Source organism: Callionymus lyra, chromosome 13, assembly GCF_982586985.1.
Source record: "Callionymus lyra chromosome 13, fCalLyr1.hap1.1, whole genome shotgun sequence".
NCBI classification, from domain to species: Eukaryota; Metazoa; Chordata; class Actinopteri; order Syngnathiformes; family Callionymidae; genus Callionymus; species Callionymus lyra.
Window position 1 is genome coordinate 20,012,337 of NC_141830.1, and position 24,686 is coordinate 20,037,022.

Here is a 24,686-nt window from a genome sequence, read left to right on the forward strand (position 1 = left end):
CATGATATCCTTAACAACAGCTTCAGTATGTTTACACGTGTTGTATTTTATCATCTCTTCAAATCAAATAAATGTTTGCTTTGTATATACAGAATGCACTCAGAATTGTATAATCTTCAACTACAATAAACACATGTTCAGCTGCAGTCAGTTCTCAACAATGGCACCACTTAAATCATTCACACATTTTACAATGAAATAATACAATTTAAAACTGTTTCCACACCATTTACCGCTGGTCAAAGGAGACGAGTGAGGAACACTTTTATTTATTATTATTTATTTATTTTATTTATTTATTCATACTTTTGTATTTCACTGAACATATTTACTTCAGTTCTGATGTTACATAAGGATGGATGGATGGATGGCTGGCTGGCTGGCTGGCTGGCTGGATGGATGGATGGATGGATGGATGGATGGATGGATGGATGGATGGATGGATGGATGGATGGATGGATGGATGGATGGATGGATGGATGGATGGATGGATGGATGGATGGATGGATGGATGGATGGATGGATGGATGGATGGATGGATGGATGGATGGATGGATGGATGGATGGATGGATGGATGGATGGATGGATGGATGGATGGATGGATGGATGGATGGATGGATGGATGGATGGATGGATGGATGGATGGATGGATGGATGGATGGATGGATGGATGGATGGATGGATGGATGGATGGAATTTTAGTATTTTTTAATGTCATATTGTTAGGAGTTTTTGTGTTCCGATGAACCGACCCCTCCCCAGCCTCGTACGTGGTGATGGAATGAAGGACAGACACATGGATGAGTTTAAGAAAAATGCTTGTTTAGTGAATTATGCAAAAGTCAGAGACAAACTTACGTGAACACGGGCGCTAGCAAGCAGAGAGATCTATCGCAGACGTCTTCGAATGCCAGAACGCAAAGATCAGACAAAATGGTGGATCTTTATAGTAGAATATTCAGGTTAACACCTCTAGTCAAATGTGAATGTAGGATTGGTCAGTGACTGTAAACATTGATTCTAAGATGGCCGTCGCACGTGATCGTAGTGGAAACTTACTGAAAGTTGTTGTCCTCTCCAGAGAATCGGTTCCCAGCGACTTACTGGACTGTTGTGTCTTTCAGTGTGAGTTCTCAAACAGGTTCACACTGACTTCTTGGAATCTGGGATTGTTTAATCTTTCTGTGTGTGTGAGGCTTTGTGACCTCGGCCTTGTGTTGCAGTCAGTGAATGCAATGCAAGAATAGGATTATTTAGTATGAATTAAATATGTAAGATTATCAGTTAATCAAGTGACTATTTGAAATGTGTGTTAAATCTAGATGATTGATTACAGTAAAGTTGTCATTTCCTTACAATATGAACATTGTGTATGTCATGTAATAATTTATGTGATCATTTGGGTGTTGTGTGTTCATTCTTTTACGTCATAATGATTTTTTATTATCAGCTTCTAGGTCTGCTTCCACTGGACATGCTTGAAAACTTTATGTAAGGACATATGACACGTGTACGACATGTGTAGAAGACCACCATATACACAACATGATGTCTTGATCTTTGGACTTCTATTGATTATATTCTAACGTTGGGATGCAAAAAAAATGTTTTTTTTGCCATAGTGCAAAACCCAAAGATATGTGCTTTTTTCCCCCAAATGTGTGAATATCAAACCGCTTTTGGTGCGTCATTGAGATATAAATGATTTAATTTGCCAACCTTGTTAACCCCAGCTACTATGAATGCCTTACTTTTCCACCATTACACATCCAAGCTGGTTTTCACATAACAAGCTGTACCTTTTGATTTATTTCTGTCAAAACCATCACAAACTATAATATTTATGGCTAACAGGAGCAATTTTGATGATGACCATTCTCACACCGACAAATTTTAAATCATGTAATAGAATACAACATAGACATTCCGCATTCTAGTGGCGCTGTATACACACGGGTCCTTCTGAATACATGTGATGGAACAACACTTGAATTAAGTACAACATACATTAAAAAAAGGAAATATATCCTTTGATTAATCCTTTTTTATTTTTACAGCAGTACACAATGATTCAAATTTCACAATTATTGTGAAGAAACAAGCAGGCGTTAGTCAAGTAAAGAGAAACTCCACTTTAATTGGTAGGATTGAGAACCAGAATAGAAAAAGAGAAAAAGCAAAAAATGGCAGAAAATTAAAGAAATTATTTAATGGTTATTTTCAAGAAATCCATTATTATTTCATACTTTTGACAATTACATTGTGTGGTCTTTGAAGAAAATGAACAGAATCAACCAGAAACTGACATTAACTCCGAGTCTTTAAAGCAAAAGTGGGGGAAACAAATGGTGAAGTGACGTTCAATAAATGCATTTTCAAGGACATATGCCATTAGATATCGAAGACAAAGATGCAGCATCAGCATTCAGGTATCTCATCTCTGGAGATAACACTATTGGATGAGTGCTTAATGGTAGAGTTGGAGGACGTTAATGGAGATAGAAACTCACTCGTAGGGGGGTTTGTAAGATTAGCTAAAAGGCACTATACACTTGTGATCGAGGCACAAACAAGAAACTTTAGTGGCCGCTGAAGCTGATGGAATAATCTGATGGACTAATCCCTTTGAAATTGTGGTGCCAAACCATGAGTTATGCTTAAAATGTCACACTTCACGGTTACATAAAAGACACTTTGGGAGTCTGGATGAAACACTTTCAGCTTCTGTTGTGAGGAGAGTGCACGTATATAGCAGAACTTTTCAGACAATTACTTAAATGTAAATGTACACTGAACAGTTGAATATGTTGCACTGGTTTTAAAAAACAGAAGTCTTTCTGCACCAACCCACGACATGATTTTAACATTTATAAAAGACCATTTGATTTTCTGGAACTCCTGTGTTTTTCTCAGTATTATCTTGATCTTTAAAGTGTATATACTTTTTTGAGTATTGTTTTGTTTGTTTAAGCGCTTTGTGACCCTGGTCTGGAAAAGCGCTATATAAATAAATATTACTTACTTACTTAATTACCACTTCTTAATCTGGTTGTTTCTAGTGAACAGCGACCTCTGCTGGTGCTTGGGCCAGCTAAGCATGAGAACAAACAATTAAATAAAGTAGTTGTTACGGCAGTAAAACAGATTCGGACAAACAATTTGATCAATCTCATCTACATGTCAAGAAATATTGATTTACTTTAAACGTTAAGAACATTTTTAATTTGGTCATCCAAGCTGTTAGCACCTGCTAAGGTTTATTTCCCTCTGGATTGAGGCTCTTTAGATTTCAAAAAATAACATCCGTTTAAAAGACAATTCATCTCTAAAAACAGAGTTCTCTATACAGATGACATCAACCATGTTTAGTCTTTTACTGAAGCTAAAAAGTGAAACCGACCCACCGGATACCACTGATCTCTGAATGGAAAGCAGAGATTGAAATCTACTTATTAATGGTTTTCTTTTCCTGCAGCGCTACTCTTTGAAAGTCAGGATTTCTTCCTGGGTCTCCCTCGGCCTGCGGCTGTGGCGGGAGCGGCAGCGGGGGCACAAAGCTTGTGGGTTTCCAAGTCAAGTTTCTGTTGGAGGATTCCCGAGAGAATAAACTCAGCAGAGAGGACGGGGATGGAGGCAGAGAAAGCCGGAGCGCAGAGCGAACAGTCCTCCTCGCAGGAAATCACTAGAGTCTGAGGCTGGAAGGGAAGCAGGAACAGGTTTAACGGTTAAACTAATTCAACATCTCTTAACTGAAAGCAGTTTTTCTGGGAAGCAGATATTGACTCGATACTGCGCTACAATAACCAGAAAACATTCTAACATTGATATTTTTCCTTAGATGTGAAAGCTGAGCAATGGGTATTATGCTATACTAGCAAAATCTTTTCTTTTTTTTTTATACATTATTGCCTCAACCGCTACACCTTGTGCACCCAGAGTGAGTTTTGTTAACGGTCTGAAGCTCAGGAATCAGATAGGAGGAGCAGTGGACCTTCTGCTAATGAATAACGAAAGGCAACCACTGGCATTCAGGGCTGGTGATGCATACCTTGTGAGAAGAAGGCATTTTGGGTAGAAACGTGGCTCCACTGCAGGACAGAATGTCTTTCATATAAACAGGCTCTGGCTTTACCGACTTTGTGATATGGATCTCAAATCCCTGAAAGGAACATAAGAGTGAAAAGGGTTATTGTAAACTTTCTTCGGTTAATTTCATAACAAGCATCTTCGTAGACAACACCTGCAGAAAAATCGATGCCCGCCTTTCAAAGTGTATTATTGACATCAAGAGGCTTTAGAGGTGCTAATAGCACCAATGGAAACAGTATATCCTGCCTTGCAGTAAACATATCCATTAGGACATTCATTTAACATAGAAGGAAAGAATATATTTTTATTTACATTATATACATGTACTGTATATTACCAACATTACCTGAAGTAGGGGTTGAATGCTGGCAACCCTCAGAGACTCCTCCAGAGAGAAATTGAACTTCTCCTCTTGATCTGGATCTTTCACGAGAAAGGTGCTGGGCGATAGGAAGCTGCCAGCTTTACCACTCTGTCGGAAAAAAAAATATTAATTGGATGATAAATAAATACTATGGGAGAATAGATGGTAATAAGGGCCGATCGTCAGAAATCAGATGGTGAAATAAATGAAGGATTTATTTGAGAATTCACAATTACTTGTACAATCAAAATATATATACTATTCACATAATTTAAAAGATAAACTTCTATACTTCTAAATAATATGTATTGTACATTCCTTTCTTGTTATATAGTTACTGTAAATTAGGTTAGATAGAACTTTATTGAAATTGTTTATTCAGTTATGTTAAATTAAGGCAATGTTTAATTTCTCATAAGAATCTATAATTGCTAGATTTTGCCACTTTAAGAAGTAGAACTGGATTGTATCCAAAAATGTCAGAATAAGAACTGAAAATAAATGACAAGGGTTAGAATTCCTACAAAACCAAAAGTTGAGTCTTGATTCTAATACCATGTGGGAACCAGTACTTATATTAATAATAATATTCCAGAAAGTCATTCAAACCTTTTCCAGCCAGCTTGTGGTGACCACAGGAATTCCTTTAGCCACGGCACACAGGAACTTGACCGTCCTGCGTACCTTGTCAGTCACGAGACAGTTCATGTCAGCCACACCTTTAGCCATGCTGCCTCCTAACCGGGTGAGAACTTTCTCTCCAACTTCATCCACCACTCCTGTGTACAACACCTGAAAGGAGACACACTTATATAGACAAATCCACACACACAAGTGTCAAACTTAATTATGCTAAAAGTAAACAGTTCAACAGTTCAACTTCAAAACATTGCATCAAGATATTATTTAAATTATGTATTATTTAAGTGATTAAAACCCACCTTATAACTTGGTCCGAGCCTTCCACCGGCCGGAGAAGCAGAAGAGGGCTTTGGGGTCTTTGCCAAAGGAGAGGATGCGACAGAAGCTCGTCTCTTTCGGGATGATTGACGAGCAGGAGTCTGAGGCTTTAGAAAGTGGAAAACTAGTTATTTTTTGATACTCTTAAACATTGAAATTACAATAATAGAACAGCTCCATACAAACAAATGCATTTAAGCTGCAATAAGTAGGCTTTACAAGAATGTTTCTGCCCAGTGTAACACTAAGGAACCTCTTGTGGCTCCATTGCCGGTTTTCCATTTAACCTTCCCAGACATTCAGATATTTGACACAGTCACTGCTTTAATAGTTTCTAGAGAATATTATTACCTGAGGTTCTTCTGCAGACGCGCTTTGATCGTCCCCATTTTCCCTTATTTGGACCGTTTGTTTTTGGCCGCTGCCTCTCGAAGGATTCTTTGGTCCCACCTCTTCTCTTACTTCCTCATGCAATGGTGGAACTTTATGGGCCTTGGACGGCCTGCCTCGTCTCTTAGCTTGAGTAGGAACTGCATTTTCGTTTTCTGCGCTCTCCTGCGTCTCCCTCTTCTGTCCTCTTTGCTTTTCTTGGCTTTCATCGCTCCCTGCAGTAGCAACCTCTGCATCGGTCGTCTCAGTCTTGATCTTCTGACCCCTGATTGTTCGTCGGGATGGAAGAGAGCTCTTACTGGAAGACTGGGCTTCCTGAATCAACTCTTCTTTTTTAATTGTAGATCCTCTAACATTTGTGCGCCTCTGCCCACGTGTGGTGGCTGCTGTTGGATCAGGCACCTCCACAGTCTTTCCTTGGCCCTTTAGGCCTCTTCCTGTAGAAGTTGAGGTTGAGCTTGTGTCGTCCTGATCATCCACAGAATCATGAGAACTTGTATGAGGGGCTGATTTCAGCCCACGTCCTCTTTGCCGACCTCCTCTTCCCCTTTTCTGGCTGCTGCTGTGTGAGACCTCAGAGTTGAGAGACGTTGACGAGTTAGACCTCGAAATGACTCCCGGAGAAGACAAATCACCGTCTTGCTTAGCAGATACAGCCACAGTCCTTCTTCTACTAGTGTAAGGAATGGTAGTCTGGACTGGGCTGGTCTTCTTCGCACCCCTTCCTCTGCCCCGGCCGGCGGACACGGAGATGCTTGAAGTTGATGTTTCTGAAGTCACCGAGTTTGAGGAATTAGAACGAGACCTGCTTCTGGTCACACGAACATACGCCGAGTCTTGCTCGGAATCTTTTGACGCAGCAACCGTTCTTCTGGCTCCTCGTCTGCCTCTTACATTGATTTCCACATTTTTGTTTTCTTCCTGTTTAACATCTTGTTCTGCCTTTTCTTCTCTTTCCACCTCAACCTTTTTCTGCTCCTTCTCTGATCTCAATTGTTCCCCCTCTGCAAGTTCCTGTTCTGGCATCTCTTTTCTCTCTTTTTCAACCCTCTCTTCTTCCATCTTCTCTAATCTTGATCTCTCTCTCCCTGCAAGTTCCTGTCTCTCTTTTTCAACCCTCTCTTCTTCCATCTTCTCTAATCTTGACTGCTCTCTCTCCGCCAGTTCCTGTCTCTCTTTTTCAATCCTCTCTTCTTCCATCTTCTCTAATCTTGATTGCTCTCTCTCCGCCAGTTCCTGTCTCTCTTTTTCAAGATTCTCTTGTTTTTCCTTTTCAATCCTTTCTTCTTCCAGTTTTTCCAGTCTCAACCGCTCTTCTTCTGCAAGTCGATCATGCATGAGCTCCTGTTCTAGTTTTCTTGCTTCTTCAACTCTCTCTTGTTCCAATCTTGATTGTTCTGCAAGTTTAGCTTGTACTTGTTCTTGCGCCTTCTCAAAAACAGACTTTTCCATTTTCCCTTTTTCTTCCACCTCTCCTTGTTTTCTCTTGCTTTTCCCCCTTTTGGCGTGGAGAACTTTCATTGGCTCATCCATTTTGGAAGACCCAGAAGACTCAGCCTTATTCAGCAATTTTGCCCTCGTTACTCTTGAACTTGTGTTAGTAGTGGAAAGTTGCTCCTCTTCTCTCCTGTTATTCTGTCGGGCGTTTTTTGCTCGAGTCGATCGCGAGGATGCAGATAAAGTATTCAAATCATCTTCAGGGCTGTTTTTCTCAACAGCCGAGTTATGACAACTACTTTCTTCGGTGAGTTTTGGTGTAAACCCTGGAATCACCTCTTCGTCTTCGCCATCATCATCTTCATTGGTCAGGATGGGTTGAGTTTCTGCTAAACTAATTACTTCATTGCATGTTTTCTTCTTTCTTAGTTTATTTCCTTTTCCCTTTTGTGCTGCTTCACTGGATTGTTCTCCACGTTCCTCAACCTCAGTTAGATGTTGCCGTCTTCTGTTTCCTCCAATACTTATGTATGAAGTCTCAGTTTCTTCATCTGCGTTTATTAGCACAGGCTGAGTATCTGACACAGAATCACTCACGGATTGTGACTCGTCTTCCAGTCGCAGTGGTCTAGCTTTTCTTTTTCGAAATAACGACATTGAGTTCTCATCTTCATTTGTATTTAAAGCCTGAGTGTCACCTACATTCAAGGACTGGGACTCATCTTCAAGCTGAAGAGGTTTAGATTTTCTTTTTCTGAATATCGGCATCGAGTCCTCACCATCACTGTCTGTGTCACATGTACTGATTACGGGCGTTGTTTCTTGGAGGGGCTTGGTTTCGGACATTGTGTTTTCATCACTTGTCAGATGGTGTTTAGTTTCAGCCATAGATGGATCTTTACTAGACGGCCCTGCTGAAGTTCTATTTTTATCTGCAGCCTCAGAGCCAAAGGGACGGTCTGCATAGTCTGATTGGGAGCCGTTCTTATCCTCAACAGCACACGTTGGTTGGGTCTCAATAGGCAAAGGTTGGTTGTCAGTGGAACTTGTATGTTCAATGTCATTATCCTCTTGTTTTTCATCAAAATCTGATGAAGGTTCTAAAATGAATGGTTGAGTTTCCTGCATTGCCAAAGCTACCCGATACCCATGCAACATAGCTGGAGACCCCTCTTCTGATTCATGCGTCCGCATAGCCTCCAAACCAGGATGTTCTGTGGTTACAATGTCCTCAACTTTATACACTTGTGTGTCCTCCTGGCTCACACTTTCAGCACCAAAAGGTTGTGTTCTCGCCATGGCAATAGCTTGGGCCGGATTCCGCATATGGCTACTGTCGGACAAACCCAGCTTAAAGGACTCATCTCCACTCAGGTTAGCGTCAGTTTCCTTGACAGAAGACTCCAGCACAAAAGGATGTGTGGGTTCTGAGCTAATGTTATTTTGAAGTTGCCTTGTGCAAACTTCATCTTGCAGAACAAAAGACTGTGTCTCCGCCACAACAAAGTCCTCTTCCTCTAAGCTGCCTGAGCTGGGGGACAATGCAAGATGTTTTATATCCAAGCTGGCTTCACCTGGGCAAAGAAAACACACCAAGTTAAAATTGTGAAAGCTGGATCAATAACAAGAAGCACCACATTATAAAGATCCCAATTACATCATAGTAAATGACCATGTAAATGATCAACTCACATTTTTGAGGCGCTAGAAAAGCCTGAGTCTCCATCTCATGCACATTTCCTAGACGCAAATATTAAATATTAGACATCTTTAATACTCCAGTCAAATGTAACTTGGAGATTACTTTGAGTATTACCTGACAGTTGAACAGGTGTAGAACAATTAAGCAAGCAAGGTGCTTGTATTGAAGATTCTTTGTGTGAACTTTTGATGGGATTTCTCTTTGCATCTTCAATGTCCATCTCCACATCCGTATCACTGTCAAGCCCAAGGCCAGTTCCTTCACCTGCATCAGGGACTTCACTTACATCTGTATCTGCATCAGATTCTGCTTGAGCAGCCATTGTTGTCTTTACACCTTCAGCATTTTTGGATGCAATACCAAGAGGTTCGACGTTGCAGTGTTCCACTTCCGGTTCCTTAATGATGATAGCAGATCCACATGGCTCATGGCTCAGTTCATCATCTGTGTCACTGTTCATTTGAAGGCTGCGAGGAATTCTCAGTCCAGATTCGCAATTTCTGTTTTCCTCATCTTCAACGTCTGTATCGCTGTCTAGGTGGAAGTCCTTCGGCTGCGTTGAAGGGGTTGATTCAGCCATCCCTGTGCTTGTGGTTGACACGGCTTCTGCTATCGCGGCACTTTCTGACGCCTCATCTTCAACATCGGTGTCAATGTCCAGACTTAAACCTGCAGGCTGAGGGTGTGAAGCAGGTTTTGGTGGCCTTTTGTCATCCGAAAGAGGAACGGTTGGGGAAACCTCAACAGTATTTTCAACATCTGTGTCACTATCCGGGTGATAGCTGTCTACACTTGTTTGGTCTTGGTTTCCTGACAAGACCGTGGAAACAGTCGGCATAACCCCATCATTCTCCTCCTCAACGTCTGTGTCACTATCCAGGTGATAGCCGTCTACACTTGTTTGGTGTTGGTTTCCTGACAAGACCGTGGAAACAGTCGGCATAACCCCATCATTCTCCTCCTCAACGTCTGTGTCACTGTCCATGTTGAATTCGGGAATCTCAACCACAGTCTTTACGGTTTCAGTTGTAGCCAGCGACTCTTTTTGCTCTGAACCAGTGATGTGATCTTTCATCTCCTCAACGTATTCAGAACTCTCTTTCAGCGCCGACCTGTCCGGTGTTGTTCCTTCCTCATCACTGTCATCCATAATCTCAAGTGGATTTTTCAGCTGCTGTTGGCCAACATCGATGTCAGACGCATTCTTACCAAATCTGACATTTTTCTTAGTTAAGTTGACATCAGCGGATGCAGGTGTGGACATATCATCCTCACTGTAAAAAAACAAACATTGCAGGGATATGCTGAAATATGGGAACAAACGTATTACAGATTCGTTCTCTAATAGCATTAAATAAAAGAGCAAGTTGTGAATACCATAATGCTCCATTATTCATCAATTTTTACACTTTTAAACCCTGTATGTTGTAAGAAATATATTATAAATGACAAGATTGAAAATGTTGTTTCAGAGTTGGGACAGTGTTATGGCTTTTGCATTTCATCAGGCGTAACTTTCTTTTGCATTTGTTCACAAAATATGATGAATGCTCTTTGCGCACAATTTCACAGTCATTATCCTGGTAAGTAGAAAAAGTCTCTCAGGACTTCAAATGAAAAAAAAAAATCCTCTGATCCATTGTCTCTACGGCAGGGGGTTGTCCAGAAATTAGTAGGGGATTGTCGGTTTAAAGTTATAAGTAAGTAAGTAAGTAATTTTTATTTGTTTAGCGCTTTTGCAGACCAGGGTCACAAAGCGCTTAAACAATCAAAACAATATTCAATAAAGTATATACTTTAAAGATCAAGATAAAACTGATAACACAACAGGAGTTCCAGAAAATCAAGGAAAAGCCTGAACAAATAAAAACGTCTTAAGAAGTTTCTTGAAGGAGTCAGAAGACTCCATCAAGCGCAAAGAGAGAGGAATATATATATATATGAAAGAGTGTCATAAATATAATAGTTAAGAGTTTTACTCTATGGCTGTTACATTTTGAAACATCATTACAGGAAATTTAAAACAAAATCTCTTACGAATGTTAATTCTATGTACTGATTTTTTTTTAAACCATGCCAATAATTGACTTTAACATTGACATCATACCTCTCGGGGACGATCTTGTTTGCGGGGCTCATAAAGGTGGATGAATTTTGGCTGGATACGAAGGAATCAGAGGTTGACACTGTATAGAAATAAATAAATTAGTAAAAGATATGTGAATTTAATTACATTGGTTACATACCCAGAGCCCTTCGCCTTGCCTCCGCTGGGATCTGGTTATCTCCTTCTGAGTCCGAGTCAGACTCTGGAACTAGCGTATCCTGAGGCCTGAGTTTGGAGCTTGGCGTTTTTTCGAATGATAGACCACAGCTTCCAACTGGGGTGTTCTTCACACACTCAAAAAGTGATCCTACAACTGATGAGCCTTCACTGACACAGTTCTGACTGGGACTGCTTTCAGTTCTTAACAGTGGATTTGGCAACTCGGTTCGCTTCTCTAAATGTTTGTTCTTTACATTTTCTTGCAAGGAATTTAAAACGGAGTCACATCTAATGAACGTACATGGTATATCTGCTATAACTAAACTGTCCCCGCCATTAATTGAATAACGAACATGAGGCGTCAACTTTAACCGTCCTTTCCGAGTCCCATTCAGGCTCCCATGATCCCAAACTAGAGCTTCTATATTCAGTTTTTGTTTTCCATGCACGATGATGGAGATTGTGGCATGCTGCTTGGAAACTGACGGCGCTGGAAAATTCACAGTCGAGCAACTTTGGTCTCGACCGAGCACATTGTCTCCCAAAAAGAGAGGCATTTCTGAAACGAAGGAGAAAATACGAACATTGACTTTGTTATTATTTATTATTACATTTAAATCTCAGATTTTATTAGAAGGAAAAAAACTCTCACCCGTCTTTGGAATGTGCTCGTTTTCCAAAACGCAGAGTTTAGCAAGGGGTTGACCCCTACTGTCTTCATTCTCCCCCTCGTTTTCTTCATCTGACTCCAAAATTGAGTCAGAGATCGCTTGAGTAGCATCCATCTGTATGTAATATGTAAATAAAACCAGGAAGGTTTTTACTTTGTGGAGTCACAGCGAACCTGAACCTGTTGTAAACAGAAAACTAAACATGGAAGGCAACTAAGTGCAGCAACGTTTAACAGCGAACAGTAAACACAAGTGTTGAACATTTAAAAAGAGAAACATAGGGTTTATTTACGTAGATGCGCAGCCTTATTAATACAGACAACATTAAACCACATAAACAGAAAATAAAACACGAAGAATTACTCGCATTTGGGCAACTCTGGCTACAACTGAATTTGAAAATGTATTGTTGAATTGATTGAATTTTTCTGTTTTTGATCAGGCTGTACCGTTATTAGAAGTTATAAACACTCACCCTCGCCTCGATGTCAACACGAACAAACTTCCGGGTAGAACATAGCCACTCCCATAAGATGGCGCATTGATGAATGTGATTGGTCTGTCTGACGTTCGCCTAAACTGTTCTCTGTGTTCATTGGTCAAAAATCACCAATCCAAAATAATCGGGAACTTTCGCGCCACGGCATTTGTAAAATAAACGCCCCCAACTGCGACTTTAACGATTCAAAGAGTTGTTTATTATTTAACTGTTTACTTATTCGTTTTCATTTAACCTATTCTATCATATCATAATAATAATAAACATCATCATGTTTTCTTTTAAGTTAAAACTCTTCAAGATATAAAATATTTTCATCAGGCATCATTCTATTGAAAAGTAATGATACAAATAATATTGAACTCTTTCAGTGTTAACCTGCTGTAGATATATGAGGTTAGCAACATAAACATGAACTTGACAGCTACAATGATTGTAGAGGACCACACGAAATCAAGTAACAAATATTACTGTCCAAAAATCATTGATGTCCTGATGGACAGTTACCTTGGCATATTCTCCTTCTGGAGTGGGCTTCTTTTGGATAAAACAAAACGGGTAACCGCAAACAAAAACAAACCTGCTCCAACGTGCCAAACAAGAGACACAAACTGCCGCGTGGAGAGATGGTTTGGGATCGCAAAGAACATCATCTTAAAAAGACAGAGAAGAATCCGGCCGGACTTTGTTCCGCTCACTCCAGGGGAGGTAGAGGGAGCACGTAATGGCCCATAAACTGTCCGAGGAGCCATTAATCAATGTCGCAACTAAAGATAAGCACAATCTGAGGAAATGTGGATTAATAGGGGGAAATTGTCTGTGCTGCAGACCAAAGTTTTAGTGTGTTCCAAAAACCGTACCGGAACCAAAGGAAAATGTAAAGGAAAATGCAGGGCAAACAAAGGTACTCTATGAGTGACATGAATTGAAGTTGTTACAAAATGTATGTGAAATATTGCATAAAAGAAGGTACTCCATAAGTGACATGATTTTGGTGAGCATCAGAGTTGTAATTACAAAGTTATTACAAAATGTATGTGAAATATTGTACAGAAATAGTGATTTTGAAATTTTCAAAAAGAAATTTGAAAAACTATTGAGTTTAGTAACTTGATATGAAGGTACTCCATAAGTGACGTGCATTTGGTGACCATAAGAGTTGTAATTACAAATTTATTACAAAACGTTTATGAAATATTGTACAGAAATAGTGATTTTGAACATTTCAAAAAGAAATTTGAAAAACTAATGAGTTTAGTAACTTGATATGAAGGTACTCCATAAGTTACATGAATTTGGTGACCATCAGAGTTGTATTCGCAAAGTTATTACAAAATGTAAAGACATTTTTTTAAAAATGAGTTTAGTAACATAATATAGAGGCCCTTCTTTAGTCACATGAAGATGGTGACCATAGGACTTATAAAATGAGGGAGTTATAAAGACGGGAATTAAAAGAAGTCAACTCTTTTTTTTATTTGGTGTTGGTCCATTGGAGGACAATCCCTTAAACGTCGCGTCACTTGCCGTCTGCAAAGAGATCTGTGTATTTATCAGGACAATACGACAAAATATTATTGGTCAAACGCGCTTGTAGTTAATACAGCAGGTAACTCTGATTATAAAGCGGTAAGATGTGTAATTCAACATCTTAGCGTTTGTGAGTTATTAACGCGCAAAGATTGAATCTGCCAATATCGAGCCAACTTTACTGAAGTAAAAAAACATGTTCAACATGGCTTGGATGACATTTAACTAAATACTTTTATTCTAAACAAACAAAATTTCCCATTCAAATGTGTTGCTATATATGAAAACAGTAAATCATAATTATCCTCATTCTCAACTTACCATGGGCTCCCCCAAAGGTCTCATCAGTCACATGACAGTGGGTCAAGAATTTGAAATAGTTAAAGCTATCTGTTGAGTTGTCCAATTCAAAGTTATGATATTTCAACATACACAACAACAGTGAGATTTAAAAACATACCAAGAGTAATCCAAGGGGTTTCAAAGTGAGTCAACTGGACCACGTAGACAATTTAGAAACTGGACCTGAAGAAGCCTCTCGGATGAAACGTCTTCCCAAAACTCTACACAGTCCAGTTGACTCCTTTCAATAACTTTGATGTGGACTAATGAGAACCTCCTCGGACATATAGCCAGTATACTGAGACCATCCCTGAGATAATGGTGGTTTTCAATTGAAGAAACGATGATCGTGCTAATGTTGACCATCACACAGAGAAAGACATAAAAAAATGTTTGGAAGAAAATCCAAAGCCTAATAAAGACAGCGAACCACATTTGAGTTGAAACCTTTATTTTTTATTAGTGGAGGAATGACTAATGAGTTCTAAAAGGTTATGTTAGGGACACTGACACTATATTGGTTTCTTGTACACTTGTTAATTATTTCTAACAAAGTTGTATCTGTCTTATTGGCCATGCCACAGTTAAAAAGGTAAGAGTAACTACATGATGATTTCAAGCATCATCGTCAGCCTCCTCGTCAAACTCGCCCTCCTCCTCGGCGGTGGCGTCCTGGTACTGCTGGTACTCGGACACCAGATCGTTCATGTTGCTCTCAGCCTCGGTGAACTCCATCTCATCCATACCTTCGCCCGTGTACCAATGCAAGAAGGCTTTACGGCGGAACATGGCGGTGAACTGCTCAGAGATGCGCTTGAACAGCTCTTGGATGGCGGTGCTGTTGCCGATGAAGGTGACGGCCATTTTGAGGCCTCGGGGCGGGATGTCGCACACGGCGGTCTTGACGTTGTTGGGGATCCATTCCACAAAGTAGCTGCTGTTCTTGTTCTGGACGTTGAGCATCTGCTCGTCCACCTCCTTCATGGACATGCGGCCGCGGAAAACGGCAGCCACGGTAAGATAGCGCCCGTGACGCGGGTCGCAGGCGGCCATCATGTTCTTGGCATCGAACACCTGCTGGGTCAGCTCGGGGACGGTGAGCGCGCGATACTGCTGGCTCCCCCTGCTGGTCAGCGGGGCGAAGCCCGGCATGAAAAAGTGCAAGCGAGGGAAGGGCACCATGTTGACGGCCAGCTTGCGGAGATCGGCGTTGAGCTGACCGGGGAAGCGCAGACAGGTGGTGACCCCGCTCATGGTGGCGGACACCAAGTGGTTCAGGTCTCCGTAAGTAGGTGTGGTAAGTTTTAGGGTGCGGAAGCAGATGTCGTACAGAGCTTCATTGTCAATGCAGTAAGTTTCATCCGTGTTCTCCACGAGCTGGTGGACTGACAGGGTGGCGTTGTAAGGCTCGACCACAGTATCTGACACCTGAGGACAGAATGATACACTGAGAATTGATTCAATTGAAAGCCAGTCACACTTCCTCCATGATAGGCAAGAAAATGCCCGCATGTGTTATTGAGCCGTGTGCCATCAGGGGTCATCTTTTGAGAATCAGAATTATTGAATGTAGTAGAACGAACCTTTGGCGAAGGCACGACGCTGAAGGTGTTCATGATGCGGTCAGGGTATTCTTCACGGATCTTACTGATCAGCAAAGTTCCCATCCCAGACCCAGTTCCTCCCCCAAGGGAGTGGGTGAGCTGAAAGCCTTGCAGGCAGTCACAGCTCTCTGCCTCCTTTCGGACCACATCCAGGACAGAATCCACTAGCTCGGCTCCCTCCGTGTAGTGACCCTTGGCCCAGTTGTTTCCAGCGCCGCTCTGACCTGGAGCAAAAAAGAAATAATAATAATAATGCATAAATGAGAAACATAGTTTTTAATATGAAAAAAAAAAACATTGGTCACTCACCAAACACAAAGTTGTCCGGTCTAAAGATTTGGCCGAAGGGTCCAGACCTCACAGAGTCCATAGTTCCTGGTTCCAAGTCCACCAGAATCGCCCGAGGCACATATTTACCTCCTCCGCGAAAAATAGAATAACAGGAGAAAAAGATAGGAAGAGAGGACAGATGTGGAGAAGAAACAGACCAATTCAATACATTGAATAAGGTGTGAGTTTTATTGGTATCCTGCAAATGGTGTGATATGAATTTATCTCGGAGAGTCAGCTAACCTGTAGCCTCATTGTAGTAAACGTTGATTCTGTCCAGCTGCAGGTCACTGTCTCCATGGTATGTCCCTGTAGGATCGATGCCATGCTCGTCACTTATCACTTCCCAGAACTGCAGAGCAAAAAAGAAAGACATCACATACCTGGTATGTGAGCTGTGAATATTTACAGAGCAAAAAACTTTTATAACAGAAACTCCATAGTCGTTTACATCGATGCATCTTACAAAGCGTCTTTCCCTTCTTAAATGCTTCACTTGTGCAGTTCCAAGTGAGAGATTGTGGGTTTAAGCTGACAGACATTTAACTGACTATATAAGATTCCAGGCTATTTTCCTTTCCACCGCACAACTACTCATTTTCTGCTGACTACAGCCCAAGAAGGATTTAACAATCTGGATAAGAAGGCTGAATTTCACTGTCATTATTTGAGACTTAATGACGTCAATGATCAAGATGACAGAAAATATGCATCCTGCACAGGGAGTTTTGACTATCGAGAAAAAGGGAAACTAAATGGTGACAAAAAAAAAGGACAGGCCATGATCCAAATCATTACTGTCAATCAACTGTCCAGCTGAGTCAACACGTCTCTGAAAATGTCTATAAAAAAATATATTAAACAAATATTAAATGATATGAAAAACAAATCAATTAAAATATATGCATTTTTTACTCTGCTATTGTCAAAATGTGTGTAACATTTCGGACGGATCAGTTCATTTGCAGCATTATCAGCGTGTCTTGCTTGGTTAAGAAAATGATGTTCTTTTGAACAATTATCTCTATATAATTGAATATTTCATTTAGCTCAATATCTGTGTGATATTCTTTTTAATATAACACATGTTATTAATATTAGGAAAAAGGAATAAACTCAATTATATCGAACTATATCATAAATTGAGAAAATGTACGAAAAATGGCGTGATGGAAAATGAATTAAATCAAAAGAAATTATAATGATAGTAATACAATCCGAACAATGTGGTGAATTCATAAAACAGCTGTTGTATCCAAGAGGTCTGTCTGCTATTTCAGTCAATCGAAATCCGGGTAGAGTACACCCACTGTGCATCAGCTGTTTCCTCCAGCGCTCCCCCCACCCTTACGATTTAAAGAGAAAAGATATTGATTACGGCCACAAGCCCCTTTCCACAGAAGTGCCAGAATACTAATGAATCTCTCTCCACTGCTATGAGAGTACACTTAAGTTGCCACTGTGGCGATATGTCCTACTTAAACATATGCCGTCTGGAGCAAACGATGCGAGCAAAAACAAAAGCAGATAAGAGGGATAATGATGGCAGATGCACAGTTGTTACAGTAAGACAGGGAGGGTGGTATTGTCTTTTTAATAATGCCCTCTGAGGTCAAACGGGTTTGGAAATCTTATGACTCATCGGATGAGAGGAACCGAGTGAATATAATGTAAATTACTTTTTAAAATAGTTTTGTGAATTATCACAGCCACAACTATTCTGATTGCCCCTTGATGGATCTACTGACTTATTCAAGAAACATCTTAAGACGTTTTTATTTGTTCAGGCTTTCCTTGATTTTCTGGAACTCCTGTTGTGTTATCAGTGTTATCTTGATCTTTAAAGTATATACTTTATTGAATATTGTTTTGATTGTTTAAGCGCTTTGTGGCCCTGGTCTGGAAAAGCGCTATATAAATAAAAATGACTTACTTACTTACTTACCCTTAAGAATGGCAACAGTCAGCAAAATAAACAATCACTAGTAAAATCCATGGAATGGTAAATAAATGGACAATTTTGCGTCAGTCATTGTATCATTTCCAGGCAGATCTGCGAGTGGAACACAAAAGGGACCCAGACTGCAGGAAAATACACTGAGGGGGGCTGTCAAGTGAAGAATAGACTGATTTGGTGAGTGTGTGAATAGACAATGGTCTTAAGAATGACACGCCTAGCAGACACAAGAGCCCCGTTGTACTGTGGCTCAATATATAACTTTATAATTCCACCTAAACTTTATTCAATTCAATTCAATAATTCAGCTGTAAAATATATCTCAACAAACGTGTACATGTTTCATTATATAGATTACAGTATGTAGTCATAGCAACAGTTAGACAACTTTCTCCTGACCATCACAGAATCTAAAATCAAAAGAATAATTCATGATTCAATATTTGTGTGAGTTTTGATTTTCATACCTTAGCACCGATCTGGTTCCCACACTGGCCAGCCTGGATGTGAACGATTTCTCTCATGGTGCAGCAGTGAGAAAGTGAAGCAGTCGAAGAAAGTTGTTGTAGCGGCGCGACAGCCGACAGCACTGGTGCGCTCGCGGAACAATGGATTTATACTGTTGGAGGGGTTCCAGGATGAGGCTGGTTTTGGGAGGGGTATGCGAGTGCAGACCCACCCAGAAACAGCTGCGTGGCCGGATTGGCTGAGAGACTGGGTCAGGATCGTGAGGAGGAACGGTGTACATTTTAGGACATCGTCAGGTATCAGACGAAACGGCTTCATCCTTCAGACGAAGCAGTCTCAGACAAACATCCGTCAGACGAAGCAGCCTTAGGCTTCATACAAAACAACATTAGATAGATAATTAAATAGATAATTTTATTTATTTGAGATCGGAAATTCACAATTCAAGCAGAAGATTTACAGATGAACACATTTAAAAAAAATAAAAAGCAAGAATACAAAGTTTTGCTAACTTTGGGAATGTACATAGTCAGGTATCAGACGAAACGGCCACAGAAAAACCGCCGTCAGACGAAGCAGCCTCAGAATGAACGGCCTCAACAGTAGCCTCAGAAAAACCTCCGTCAGACAAAACGGCCTCAGACGAAGGAGTCTCAGAATGAACGGCCTCAGACGAAACGGCCTCAGACAAACCTCCGTCAGATCGAACTTTGTCAACCTTCAAAATAAAAGTCCCCAGACAAAACTACATCAGATAGCGTCTGGAAAAAATAAGCGAACCATTTTATTGTAAATTAAACCGGAAGTGCATGTGATAACGACGTGATACTAGACAAAACGACATCAGATAGCATCTGGGGGAAAAAAATCACCGGAGCATTTTATTTAGAATAAAACCGGAAATACATGTGACGTCACCGGGATCACCAACCAGTTGCAATCGGTGACGTCAGGTGCATTTCCGGTTTCAATCGAAATAAATAGTTGTTTCCAAAATGCCGTCGGATTTTTTAGTATCGTTATCACATGAATTTTTGTTTTCATTCGAAATAAAATGATAAGATTTTTTTCTATATGCTATCCGATGTTCTTTTGGCTGATATCACATCATTATCGCGTGCACTTCCGGTTTCATTCGCTATAAAACGGTACGTTATTTTTTTCCCCAGATGCTATCTGATGTCGTTTTGTCTAACATCACGTCGTTATCACATGCATTTCTTGTTTTATTTGAAATAAAAAGGAGCGATTTTTTTTCCAGACCCTATCTGATGTAGTTTTGTCTGGGGACTTTTATTTTGAAGGTTGACAAAGTTCGATCTGACGGAGGTTTGTCTGACGCCGTTTCGTCTGAGGCCGTTCATTCTGAGACTGCTCTGTCTGAGACCGTTTTGTCTGACCCCGTTTTGTCTGAGGGATGAAGCCGTTTCGTCTGATACCTGACGATGTCCTAAAATGTACGTAGAGGCCTCAGAAGCTTTAGATATGCATAGTTGGCTCGAGATAACATTACATTTTTATTATTAAATGCTGATATTATGTAAAGACAAGTGATCTCTGTCTAGGACATTTCCTGTTAAATAATGGATAATTTATCAATAAATTGATTAATATACACGTCAGTGACATTTTGGTTCTGCTGCATTTACTCCGGGCACTCTGGTTTCCTCCCCAACTAACTAGAATCACAATTCCACAAAAGCAGATATTTATTCATTTACAATGTTATAATCAGTCGAGGGCCTGCTGTTAAATCACACTTTAATTCTCATCTTCATTTGTAACTAAGGGAAAAAAAAGTTGATGACTGATGATTAATTCCCATCAAGTGTGAGAAAAGTAAATAATAATGGTAATTAAAGCCTATTAAGTTATTAATTTCCTAATGTCACAACATGTCTCTTCATCTGTCCCACATACAGTATTATGAGTATTGTTTTTATTTTTATGAAGAGCTGATAATTACATATACCATCATAAACCAGCAGTTTATATTGCTATTTAAGTTGGACTTCCTGTTGAGGGTTTCATGGTGCGCTACAGTTGGTTGCTCTTGATGTGACATCCTGCTCTTCCAAAAGCTTCACATGCATCCGATGTAGCGAGTTAAGTGAAGGTTGCTGAAGACATTTGGGGGTCATAGCAGGACGATCTCTGGCCAGAATACAACACCTTCCCACTGTCATAGGATTGCTCACACTTTGGGCAACTTCACGTTACTTCTTTGGTGTGATGATCATTTCCAGCTGGGTCTGGAGAGAATGTCCAAAGATTAACATTAGAATGTGCCTTTATTTGGTTGATAAATCTGGTACCTTGAGTTCCTGGTTCGCTGATTTCAGGAACTGGATTTCTTCTTTGTGCTTCTTCTCCTGTAGATAGTTTTTTTCATTTTCACTCTTCTCGATCGCATCATATTTGGCCATTTGCTCGCTGAGCTGCTTCTTCAACTCGTGTGTCTCCTGCTCCAACTCTGAGATCTGTGTGAGGAGAAGAAAACATATTTGAAACAAGCATGAGATGGAGAAGCTATTAGAAATTAAATTGATGTTATTATTTCCTGTGGTCACAAAAGTGAAGGCTGTATAATTGTTAACTTGTTAATCAGATTGTTTTTTGGGTTGTCCCACTAAAAAACAGCAAGAAGCTTATAATGCATTTGCTAAATGTGCACAAGGGTATTTAAATGTTCTACATAAGATTATGGAGTTGGGTCATTTGAAATGTCCAAATTCTAACGACCAACTCTATTTCACTGCGTCAGGATCATCCATTTCCAAGGGGTTAAAAGAAGAGTAAGACCCCCTGGAGATAAGATTCAACAGAACCTCTGGTTCTTTCCGTCACCATGTTAAACCGTAGGTGAAGAGGCTGCTCACATTTATTCTGACCAAGCCTGTTTCTATCCCCTTACTTATGAACAAGATCTGAAGAATACTTTAATTCTTCGACCAGGGAAGAATTGAATCTCCAGCCAAGTGCATTCCATCATTCTTTAAAAGTACGACTATCCAAAAATGGTCAGGATCACAAGCAAATATGGGCGAAGTATAGGAAGATAGCCATTAAGTTTCACTTTAGGCTACTGGTCACTTTGTAAAGGTTCTTCAATACTAATGAAAATATGTTTATCTATTTTATTATCTGCTATTTATCAGAGCTTTTATAACTTTTATAAATATCTCAGCAATATAAACTCAACAATGTGATCTTGTTTTTGTCAAAAATTAGATGGTTCTTTTACATACTTTGTTTCCTATATCAGCTTTGTCCTGCTCCGCCTGCAGTGCCTTCCTGATGGCGAACGCCACGCTGCTCTCGTACAGTGTGTTATACGTCGCCATGGTCAGTTGGATCTCATTCCTGACCCTCAACAGCAGAAGACCTCTCTCCGCGCAGTTGATGGTTTCCTGTCGGATCAGCTCATCTGTAGCAAGACTTTGACGTGAGATTGAAATAGTAATAACGTGGGACGAACAGAATAACAAAATTAACGTCACTTACCGAAGAACTGTGAAAATAGCTCCCTGCGAGCCGGACACAGACCTGCTTCCCTCGCTTGTCTCTGCTGCAGCTTCGTGTCCAGCTGCTCCTCCAGGGCCAAGACCTCTGTTCTGCTGCAGGGTGTGGTGGACACTTTCTGCATCCACAGCTGCTTCCCCTCCGACCACTCTCTGTACATTGGACCGAAAAATGACGGTGCCACTTTAAACAGAGGTAATAAATGCAGAAGAGGAATTGAAGTTCTGATAAAAACCTGGGTGGGAAGATTTCGTTAAGTATGTCTTCATTTTGCTTGTTGGTCGCTTCTGCTGTGGCAGATTTTTGTTTTGGTGCCGGGGGCACTGGCACAGTGTCTGAGGGGACATTAGCGCTTGCTTTCTGGGACCTACCCTGTAGAGAACGTTGACTTGAATGAGAACAACATGTTCCTCGTGATATTCTAAACTATTCATAATATGAAAATTAGGTAGAGTTATCATAAAAATGAGTTGACCAAGCTTTAGCTCCACTGTAGTTTGAGTGTTCTGAAAAGAATGTCATGGATAAACAAGAAACTACAAACATTATTTGAGCCAACTTGAGTAAAAGAATGAAGTGAACTTACCTTCTGTGGTTTGACGTTCGGAGTTTTTATGATTAAAATAGGCGTGTCATATTTTAGCAAAGACTCCCCGGGAGCAGAAGTCGCCATGTTCAGAAAACCAAAATCTGAAAAATACAAAAAAATATTTGGTCTCGACAATATTTTACATCTTTAGACACAGGATGGTCTACTTTTCCTGTACACATGGTCTTGATTTATTCGAATTGACAATATCAGAATTACAGCTGTGTTAGATTGTAAAATCGGATCATTTGTATTTGTAAGACAATACATTTGTAAATAAATTCACATGTTGTAATATATCATTCTTATTTTACAATCAATGAAATTAAACATTAAAAATTACATTAAAATGAATGAATGCATGTTGACGGAGAATCCTAAGTGATTATACAGACTGGAACGTGGTTGGGATGCAGAGAAAAAAAGAAGAAAATAAATCTTTAATGATGACCACAAATTCACCAGAACCAACTAGGAGAACTTGTTGTCTTACTCCTCTCGCTCCACAATCTAGACGCCGATTTACAATTCAAGTCTTTAAAACACAAGCTCAGCTTGACAACAAGTGAACAGAGCAAACAAAGGTGGGCACTTACTTAAATGCTTTCAGATGAATGGATCTTTAATCTTCACTCTGGAACCACCCAGTTACCTTTTTTGTTAATACAAGCCTTTGATGTAAACCACTATGTATGGCAAACATAGCCTAGATAAAAGCTGCATAGATTCCCCTTTGATTGGGTCGTATTGAATATAATGTTTGTAGTTATAGAACAGCACAAAATGAAGGCGATCAAAATGTATGGAGTGGATGAAATCTACTTCTCACATCCACATGGTGCTAATCATTCTCGTGTAACAATGGTGAGTAAAACTTGATTGTTTGAAAAAAGGGACCAGGAAGCAATGTTTGTAATGTGATTAAAGTAAAATGATTGTGAAGGTAAGTAAGTAAGTAAGTAATTTTTATTTATGTAGCACTTTTCCAGACAAGTGTCATAAAGCACTTAAACAATCAAAACAACATTCAATAAAGTATATACTTTAAAGGGCAAGATAAGGTAAATAGAAAATCAACTTTATCTTATAAATTAAATCAATAATTACCCCAAGTTACGATCAACGACTTCCTCAGATATTTTTTTAGAAAATGAAGACTATTAACCCAAACATATCTTAACAATTCAATGTAGAATTTGGGAGAAATGAAATAGAATTCATAAATATATATATATAAATAATCCCATTTTAATCATATGAATGGTATTGTCAAAGAGAACATGTTATGCTGTATTTGGCATTAAGCTGACCCGCTCAAGTAGAAGAACTCACATTTCACCAATCCTTAAAACTCTTCACTGGCTTCCAGTTTCTTTCAGGATCAACTTTAAAATTCTAGTTCTTACTTTCAGATTTATTCATGGTCAGACTCCTCCTTACATCACTGATCTGATCCAGCCTTACACCCCAGCTTGGGCTCTGAGGTCTGTGGATCAGAATCTACTGATGGTTCCTGAACACGGTTCAGGACCAGAGGAGAGAAATCCTTCCAGACTGTTGCTCCTAAGCTTTGGAATGATCTTCCTCTCTCTCTGTGTTTGATGATCTACTGACTCCTTCAAGAAACATCTTAAGACATTTTTATTTGTTCAGGCTTTTCCTTGATTTTCTGGAACTCCTATTGTGTTATCAGTTTTATCTTGACCTTTAAAGTATGTACTTTATTGAATATTGTTTTGATTGTTTAAGCGCTTTGTGACCCTGGTCTGGAAAAGCACTATATAAATAACAATTACTTACTTACTTGCATATGTTGTAAAAATCGGATAAATCGACCAAAAAACATAAAAGTGGAAAGTAGTACTGTGAGCAGTATTTTATGTTCCTAGTACTTATCAGAACTTTACACATGCCGACCAGCATAAGAGCTTCTACACTCCCTCCCACTCGACAAAACCACATTTG

General features: G+C 39.9%; 3 protein-coding genes across 5 annotated transcripts; all 3 read right to left on the minus strand.

Annotated features, from left to right (window-relative positions):
* Nucleotides 1-2,077: 2,077 nt before the first annotated feature.
* mdc1 (mediator of DNA damage checkpoint 1) lies at nucleotides 2,078-12,373 on the minus strand. The gene is made up of 12 exons (XM_087806547.1): nucleotides 12,356-12,373; nucleotides 11,862-11,994; nucleotides 11,190-11,768; nucleotides 11,051-11,129; nucleotides 9,058-10,217; nucleotides 8,934-8,981; nucleotides 5,766-8,815; nucleotides 5,396-5,521; nucleotides 5,064-5,246; nucleotides 4,437-4,562; nucleotides 4,050-4,160; nucleotides 2,078-3,696 (listed from the first exon to the last, which is right to left on the minus strand). The coding sequence occupies exons 2-12, from the start codon at nucleotides 11,992-11,994 to the stop codon at nucleotides 3,493-3,495; spliced, it is 5,799 nt and encodes a 1,932-aa protein (XP_087662673.1). The 5' UTR covers nucleotides 12,356-12,373; the 3' UTR covers nucleotides 2,078-3,492.
* A 2,455-nt stretch (nucleotides 12,374-14,828) lies between these two features.
* tubb5 (tubulin, beta 5) lies at nucleotides 14,829-18,719 on the minus strand. Of its 2 annotated transcripts, none has more exons than XM_087806550.1 (5): nucleotides 18,610-18,719; nucleotides 16,429-16,537; nucleotides 16,165-16,272; nucleotides 15,835-16,079; nucleotides 14,829-15,679 (listed from the first exon to the last, which is right to left on the minus strand). In XM_087806550.1, exons 1-5 carry the CDS (start codon nucleotides 18,664-18,666, stop codon nucleotides 14,867-14,869), a joined length of 1,332 nt encoding a protein of 443 aa, XP_087662676.1. In that variant the 5' UTR covers nucleotides 18,667-18,719; the 3' UTR covers nucleotides 14,829-14,866. The 2 variants fall into 2 exon arrangements, with proteins under 2 accessions (XP_087662676.1, XP_087662675.1); XM_087806549.1 differs by having other exon boundaries at nucleotides 16,165-16,275; nucleotides 18,610-18,718.
* A 1,645-nt stretch (nucleotides 18,720-20,364) lies between these two features.
* On the minus strand, nucleotides 20,365-24,127 carry LOC148067692 (axonemal dynein light intermediate polypeptide 1-like). Of its 2 annotated transcripts, none has more exons than XM_087806552.1 (7): nucleotides 24,054-24,127; nucleotides 22,719-22,822; nucleotides 22,368-22,504; nucleotides 22,115-22,284; nucleotides 21,859-22,037; nucleotides 20,926-21,090; nucleotides 20,365-20,862 (listed from the first exon to the last, which is right to left on the minus strand). In XM_087806552.1, the coding sequence occupies exons 2-7, from the start codon at nucleotides 22,803-22,805 to the stop codon at nucleotides 20,827-20,829; spliced, it is 774 nt and encodes a 257-aa protein (XP_087662678.1). In that variant the 5' UTR covers nucleotides 22,806-22,822; nucleotides 24,054-24,127; the 3' UTR covers nucleotides 20,365-20,826. The 2 variants fall into 2 exon arrangements, with proteins under 2 accessions (XP_087662678.1, XP_087662677.1); XM_087806551.1 differs by lacking the exon at nucleotides 24,054-24,127 and adding an exon at nucleotides 23,215-23,249.
* Nucleotides 24,128-24,686: the final 559 nt, after the last annotated feature.

What these genes read in the sequence shown, in the direction of transcription:
- LOC148067692 (XM_087806552.1), bottom strand. Translation starts at nt 22,805, where the DNA reads ATGGCGACTTCTGCTCCCGGGGAGTCTTTGCTAAAATATGACACGCCT. An exon ending in AACGAAATCTTCCCACCCAG is followed by an intron (nt 22,285 to 22,367) that starts GTTTTTATCAGA and finishes TCCAATGTACAG; the next exon opens with AGAGTGGTCGGAGGGGAAGC. An exon ending in GCTATTTTCACAGTTCTTCG is followed by an intron (nt 22,038 to 22,114) that starts GTAAGTGACGTT and finishes GTCTTGCTACAG; the next exon opens with ATGAGCTGATCCGACAGGAA.
- mdc1 (XM_087806547.1), bottom strand. Translation starts at nt 11,994, where the DNA reads ATGGATGCTACTCAAGCGATCTCTGACTCAATTTTGGAGTCAGATGAA. An exon ending in TACACCTGTTCAACTGTCAG is followed by an intron (nt 8,982 to 9,057) that starts GTAATACTCAAA and finishes ATTTGCGTCTAG; the next exon opens with GAAATGTGCATGAGATGGAG. An exon ending in AAATGCCTTCTTCTCACAAG is followed by an intron (nt 3,697 to 4,049) that starts GTATGCATCACC and finishes CTTCCCTTCCAG; the next exon opens with CCTCAGACTCTAGTGATTTC.
- tubb5 (XM_087806549.1), bottom strand. Translation starts at nt 18,666, where the DNA reads ATGAGAGAAATCGTTCACATCCAGGCTGGCCAGTGTGGGAACCAGATC. An exon ending in ACCGGACAACTTTGTGTTTG is followed by an intron (nt 16,080 to 16,164) that starts GTGAGTGACCAA and finishes TTTTTGCTCCAG; the next exon opens with GTCAGAGCGGCGCTGGAAAC. An exon ending in GCGTCGTGCCTTCGCCAAAG is followed by an intron (nt 15,680 to 15,834) that starts GTTCGTTCTACT and finishes TTCTGTCCTCAG; the next exon opens with GTGTCAGATACTGTGGTCGA.